Below are 7,568 nucleotides of genomic sequence, written 5' to 3' on the forward strand. Positions count from 1 at the left end.
CATTGTGGAAAAATAACTTTTTGTTAAACATTTATAGATATGATCGAGTTTGGATCAATTTCTCATATAAAAACCATTTTCAAATAGTGTCTGATTCACACTTGGAATCACACAGTCTCTCAGTCTGTTGTAAGAAAGATTTTTAAGTGTAGATCAAATACCATACGAGAATCATTTCCGTACAAAGATCTGATTCGAACTCAATATGATCAATACTATGGCAACTTTGATATTCTAAAATGTCAAGTCTTAGCCAAAAAAAAAAAAAAAAAACCTTAGCAATAATATAGCAAACCACTGAAGAATTGTAAATTTCAACCAATCAGCAACTCAAAAGTTTTACAAACTCATCAATTAGACACATTCTACTATGGACTTACATTTGACTTCTCAGAGTTTCTACTAAAGCACACACTCATATATATATATTAATAAAGTAGTTCTCCACGGTTATAGTTTCTTCTAGTGCCCTTTGACCTAGGTAAATTAGTTTTGAAAATTGTCAATTCCATGACGAGATCAAGTTCCATTAAAATACATATAGTGATTGGGACAGTAGCTAAGAGAAAAATTGGTAAGAAAATCCATGGCTGAATATTGGGGCGAAATAAGATCACGGTAGCTTCAACAAAGGCCATCATCATCCCCACTACTGAAATGGAAAGGAAAAAAAACTCATTATCAACATCAGTGGCAATCTCCTCAAGAAGTCTTTTTCTGCATAGCTTGTAGTAATGATGGCCAGAAACATCAACATCGAAGCCACGGAAGTGGTAAGTCCCAATATATTTGTGACCACAAAAAAACATGTGGAGAAATCGTTATGTATGTAATTTTGATTGCTGCTTGTACCACTAGTGATCTCCCCGCCGCCGCGGCCACCAGAGCTTGTAATATTGAAGACATCTGGAATACTAAACACTGCTTGAAACATGATTGTGGCTATAAGTGTTGCGACCACGATGCATTGTTGCGCTGTTTCCTTCATCCACTTTGCACCTTCATCTACTAGCTGTTTGTGCTCCTCTAAGAATAACTTTCTTGATGTCTGTCCATTTTTGTTTTTGGAACTTATGAAGGAGGGTGGCATAATGCTTTCCACTGCCTGGACATGGTGGCTCAAAGAAATGTATAAGTAAACATAAATCTCTCTCTCTCTCTCTCTCTCTCTCTCTCTCTCACACACACGAATTGATAGCCTAAGTAGGGGTGTCAACTGATTGGGCCTATGCGGGCCTCTTAACCTGCATAGTGAGCTGTTTATTTAAGGAATTGGTTAGACTTGATCGGGTTTCAGACTTTAACTAGGTTAGTTAGGCATTAAATGTACTAATGCACCATTAAAGTCTTAAAAGACCTTTAATTGTCTTGGATTAAAAATATATATATATATATATATATTCATTGAATCATCAACAATTTTGAAAAGATTTTAAACTTAATTATATTTAATAATTGATAAAAATATCAATATACTTCCTTTATTTTACCAATATATATATATACAGTCGGGCTGAGTTGGGTGCCCATCGGGCTTATGCTATGTATTGTGAACTTCCTATTTATAATGAGTGTGACATGTTTATTAATTAAGTCGGTTCAAGTCAGACCATAAAGATGTCAGGCTCGATCAGGCTGAAATTGAAACCCCTAATCTTGAGTACTTTTCATTGTATTGCCTTTACATGCAATATAAAATCTAGTTAGGTGGGGCATAGGATGATTAAGAATGTTTCAATCATAATGAGTTTATATATTTTCCATATATGAGAAAAAAACTCTATCCTTCTAGATTTCTGTATAACAAGACACAGTTGGGTGTGAAAAGACCCAACTGCCCCCCACTAGTGTTGAATATTTTCATGCCTAGTTGTGTCCGACATGGGGGAGCTCTAGACGGACCCCCATATATATTAGAAGAAAGTTTTATGTTGGGAATTGTGGTTCCCGTGCATGCACCCTTCTCCTCTCTCTCTACCACCCCCCAACCACCCCCACCCAAAAAATAAAAATAATATTTAAGAGAGAAGATAGCCTAAACAAAAGTACAAATATCCATTTCATTTCACTGTGAAAAGAAATTTATCTCACGATAAAGCTTCAACGGATAAAACAAGCATCAACCTGCCGTCTAAATTTCTGTTACTTCAGTTATATATTGGAAGGAATCAAACGCAATAGCAAATTCCTTAGCTTGGAAGGCCTTGTCTATATCGTATATCACCATTATTCAACAAACTCCACTCCGTGGTTGATGGGGGGTTGTACTCCAACTTTTACACAACGAATAGATCTCTATTACCCCCAAAAATAAAGAAAATCCTTTACTTGTAAAATGACATGCCTAATCCTCATATATTGAATCAAGAGGAATATATGTGTTATTATTGTATTATTACTGTGTATATATTAAAAAAAAAAAGTTGACGTTAAATGAAAGAAATACCTGATACCATTGTACATCGCGTCGGACTTGGAGAGCTGCACGACGCATTCGATTCAAACCTGAGACAGTTGCCTTTTTGGCAGCTAGATGTGACATGTAGTTTTGTTCAGATTCATCTGCTATCTGCACAATATCATCCTTCATTGGACCTAGTCCTTGAAACAGTCTGAAAATTTGTACTTGACGTTGACTTTTTGCGTAATGAAATATGGTTTGCCCTGCATGCTGCTCATGGTGTCCCGGGTAAGTTGCCGATAGAAGCTTTGGACAATTCTTGATGACCTCTTCGATGAATTCAACAATCCCAAATTCAGTTGCATTGAACATTGCTTTGACCAATTCATCCTCCACGTCTTCAAAATTTTCATATGATGAATATAGCCTCCATAATTCTTTCAGTAGCTTACAAGCCCCATCATGCTTCAACTTCATATCGTATACTTTCTTAATGCAACCTGGAATTGCATCCATGCATGTCAGTAATTAGTTGTTTATGTAAAGTTTGGATTAAGTCTTTGTATGAGAATCATTCTCGTATGGTGTTTAATCACATGGGATTCATTCACTATGAAACCTATTATAAGAAGGGAGTGAATAAGTGGTGATTTCACGTTTACGAGAATGATTTTCATACGAGGCATTTAATTCTCACTTAGTTTAACTCCAACGCTAATTAATGCATCATGGCACCACCGCGAGTATAGTCCCCTACAAAACCACCAAGGAATATTATTGATGCTGCTTTCTCCTCCTCCATTTGTGCCTCCTCCTGCTATTCCAGTCAACATATATATTTATGCATCAGAAATATGCCCCAACCCATTGTGTGCGTGTGTGTGAGAGAGAGAGAGAGACCTTCAACATTGCCGCCGTTTTCCACATCTCTGGTTTTCACAGGCATATTCAAAAATTCTAACACTGATCCAAATACATATATAAGTTCATTAGAGAATATTTTGGATTTAAAAAGAAATCGATCAAAGCTTTAGTAAGTCATGAATAAATATTATTAAAAAATAACAGAAAAAAAAAAATCATTAGACCTGTCTTATTAATCCTAGAAGCTAGCTGGTTTTCATAAGCATACAAGCAAAAGTCCAGAGTGGAGCTACATCCTCTATAGTAAGCGGTGAGATGTGGTGAGCATCGGATGGTTGAGAGCATCTAGGCAAGCGCCCCCACGGGGCTCTCATATCATTTCTCTTATTTATTAAAGATTTACGCAACATATTTTTGGGCCTAGAATTTTAGAGTAAGCACGTTTGAAGCCCGTTTAGAGCATGTTTAGACTTAAATAGGTCTGTAGTTTGGCTAAGGCCCGTTTAAAAAAGCCTGATTAAAGTCTGACACCGACTGGCCTGATTATAAACCGTATCATGTTCCCCAAAACTAGGCATGTCTACTTAAATGGGTGTTCACAATGCAAGACTTCCAAGTGGTCAAACCTTACTAGGTCTGACCGAAACCAACCCGACCCAACCGGTTGACACCCCTAATTCTATCGGGGGCCAATACGCCCACTAGTACCAATATCCAAGAGAGAGAGAGAGAGAGAGAGAGAGAGAGAGAGAGTTACATTTGTAAATGGTATTTTGGAATTTAAAAGCCAAGATCCCAAGCCCGCTTCTGTATTGGCCGATGAATGAACTTTGAAATCCAGAAGGCATCATTGATATTGCAATCACGGCTGTAATTTGATTGTCATCCTCTGTCAAGAGTAGATCTTCGCCGTATTTTTGCAGTAGATCAAGTGCTAGATCTATAAAATTCAAGTAGATGTTAATGGCTTGATTAGTGTTTGAAAATTCATGCATGCAAGATAAAAAAGAGAGAGAATCATCAAAAGTTTGAGTTCCACCCTGCTTCAGACACTATCATCATCTATGTTGACTAATTTTCTCTTATCGTAGAGTGGAACTCAAACTCTTAGGCTGTGTTTGATAATGTTTCAAAAAAATGTTTTTGGAGTTTTTTCGTTCTATGGGAACGAGAAAAACAGAATAAAGTGTTTGGTGCATTTATGGTGTGTTTCGTTTTTTTTTTTTTTTTTAAACAAAAAGTGAAAAAAAAGAAGAAGCTAGAAATGAGAATTGATGGAACGACAAAAGGTAGTTTCGTTCCAAAAAAAAAAAGCATTTTGACACAAAAACTGAAATTTTCGTTTTTGACACGAAACGTCGTTTCTAGAACAGAAATGTTACCAAAGGCTGCGTTTGGTGATTTTTCATGTCAAAAACAGAAATTTCAGTTTCTATGACAAAATGTTTTTTTTTTTTTGGGGGGGGACTACCTTTTGTTGTTTTCGTCAATTCTCCTTTTTTTTTTTTCCAAAAGAAACGAAACACACCATAAATGCATCAAATGTTTCGTTTCCTTTTTTTAATTCCCAAATAACAAAAAAACTCCAGAAACTTTTTTTTTAAAACATTACCAAACGCAGCCTTACTGATAAATTCGAGTTGATAGATGATGATGATAATGATGATGGTTATGAATTAATTACCATAGAATTCACGGAAAATTAAAGAAGTAAGTATGGTAGCTCTAATCCTCTTCAGTTCTTTTGGCTTTTCCTTTACATCCATCATGTACCTATTCCTCAGTACCTCTCTTAAATCTGTCTCCTCCGGGTCTGCTTCCTTGTTTTTCTCTTTCTTGAATTCCTTCCCCATCTCTAGAACTTTTTTATACTCCACATCCATTTTCTCTTCTTCTTCTTGATATTGCTCTATAGTGAACCTGTAAAGAAACTGCATAACTTCTCTTTTCCCAGCCATTCCAGCCACAACGATTGGGATGTTGTAAGAGGTTTTCACCGTAACTAGGCTCTTTTCCTTCTCTACTATGGCCTTCACTATATGTACATTCCCAATTGAAGCAGCAATCTGGAGGACTGTTCTACCTTGTTTTTCTGGAATCTTTAGATCTGTTGCATCCATCTTCTTCACCAACTCCTTTACGATTCTCACTTTTTCTTTTAGAACTGCCACATGAAGAAGAAGTTCTCCATTTGATGTAAGCCTGGCTTTAAGAGCTCCCTCGTTTTGTTCGAGGAATTTAGAGACAACCTTCCAATTACCATCGGCGATGGCGTTGTACAAGGGGGGACACCAAGTGTGATTCGTGATCTCCCTTGTCATCTTCATTCCTGAAAATTAAGGTACATATGTGTGAATCACGATAATATAAATTAAAGGCATGCATGACGTTCAACCACAAATCAAGGGGTTCTTCACAACTCAAGGACCTTAACTACAAGGGTAAATAAGATACTTCACCCTATATGGGGATGAGGGTTTCATAGTATCTACCCTATAAAAGGGGAAAAGATATCAGTCACTCACACACTCTCTCTCCACTACTCCAATAAATTATTTGTTATTTGAAATTGACTTAGGCATCGGAGTTTTTTTGGCCGGAGCATCCCTTTGGCATCCTTTTTTGTAGGTTTCTCTCCCAAAGCCAATGGTCCGATTTCTACATCAACAATAACCTAGTCACATGGTCCGGATCCCCCTTGAATGGTGGGATCTAGACTCCATTTCCATGATTTTTTTTTTTCATTTTATTTATAAAATAATCAATTCTGTTTTAATCATTGTATTTTTTTAATAAAAAAATGCACTTTTTTGAGAAAATTATAAGATTTTTTTTACCCAAGAATAAAAAATTCACTAGAATATAATTTATTAAAAATATAGATGAAAATAATACATCAAGAACAAAAGACAAGGCCAAGAACACTAGGGTAATTTGTCAACTCCACTTTCGACATGATCAGAAAATAAATAGAACTCTAATAGAATCTAAATCTATGCTTATCCATCGCATCGTTCTCCAGCTCATCTAGAATGTGATTTGAAAAATTAGTTAGATGGGAACATCACCAACAACTTAGGAGGGTGTTCATTTTTGCTCTTTTTTTTTTTTTTCTTTCTTTTCTTTTCTTTTAAATAAATTTGATATATTTATATATATATATATATATATTAATTGTGGTAAAATTAAAATATCATCACGTACGTACCTGGTTCATGAAAAGTGTACTCATGCATGAGAGCCAATTGTTTCCAACTCTCTGTGCCATCCAATGCTTCAATGTATTGTCTCATCATTTGTCCACACTTTTGCCGGATTTTTATTTTAACTTGTGCTTGTTTCCCTAGCCAGTCAGAATACTGTTGCCTAAAAATATCTTGAGGTTGAGGGATTTCTCCTAGTGCATAATCCCATAGTTTTGTCTCCTCCAAGTAGCTCTTCATCCATGATTTCCATGTCATATAGTTTTCTTTTCCAAGGACAGGAATATCTTCTAGGGAAGGCATCGATTGTATATCTGTGGATTTGAAGTATATTGATTCCAAATTAATTTCATCAATTCAAAGAAAATAAAAATAAAATTTTGTAACTAATTAGTAAGAAATTCATTGTAATTAAACTAGAAATATTAATAACAATATAGGATGAAGAACGTTAATTAATCTTGTTTTCTATTTCTTTCAGGGGGAAAGTACACATGAATATCCACTAGAGAGCACATATGAGTTAGGAGAGTCATTTCATAGGACCCTACAAGAGGACACAAGGAATAAGTACAGTTAGCATTCTTTTTACCTTACAATATCAAGGAAAATCATCTTATGGGAGCCACACTTCCCCATAGAAACCATTTCCCCCTCATCTCAAGGTTGCTTCGCTTTGAAGCTGACCTATTGGGATCTCAATGCGGAATGGCCTCTTCTTTTTTTTATGTATTTTTTTAATGGCTTATTAATGGCTAAACCGGAGGCTTTTAGATAGGTTTTGTAGGATGAAGACCATTGTGGTAACATATTTTTAAGAACATCCCAGTACTGTAACAATTATGATAAATAAAAGCAAGTAAAATAACTATATTTAAGCAAAAAAAATATGATGTGTAAAACAATGTATTTAGTAATTAAGTTTAGTTTAGCTTTTTTTTTTTTTTTTTTTTTAGAAGCAATTAAGTGATGTACAAGGTCAAATAACTACTAATGTGCCTATCATAAATTTTAAGAATATTGACTTACATGTATCTCATGGTTAATTAGGTGATACATAAACTTATATGAATAAATGCCCAAGCTATGGAAAGAATGGA

The 7,568-nt window shown here is 35.4% G+C and overlaps 1 protein-coding gene across 1 annotated transcript; it reads right to left on the reverse strand.

Moving 5' to 3' along the window:
• Positions 1–649: 649 nt before the first annotated feature.
• Positions 650–6,778, reverse strand: LOC122074260. The gene is made up of 6 exons (XM_042639103.1): positions 6,474–6,778; positions 4,950–5,594; positions 3,302–3,364; positions 3,099–3,215; positions 2,447–2,901; positions 650–1,105 (listed from the first exon to the last, which is right to left on the reverse strand). The coding sequence occupies exons 1-6, from the start codon at positions 6,769–6,771 to the stop codon at positions 650–652; spliced, it is 2,034 nt and encodes a 677-aa protein (XP_042495037.1). The 5' UTR covers positions 6,772–6,778.
• Between the last annotated feature and the right edge of the window lie 790 nt (positions 6,779–7,568).

Source organism: Macadamia integrifolia, chromosome 3, assembly GCF_013358625.1.
Source record: "Macadamia integrifolia cultivar HAES 741 chromosome 3, SCU_Mint_v3, whole genome shotgun sequence".
Taxonomy (NCBI): domain Eukaryota; kingdom Viridiplantae; phylum Streptophyta; class Magnoliopsida; order Proteales; family Proteaceae; genus Macadamia; species Macadamia integrifolia.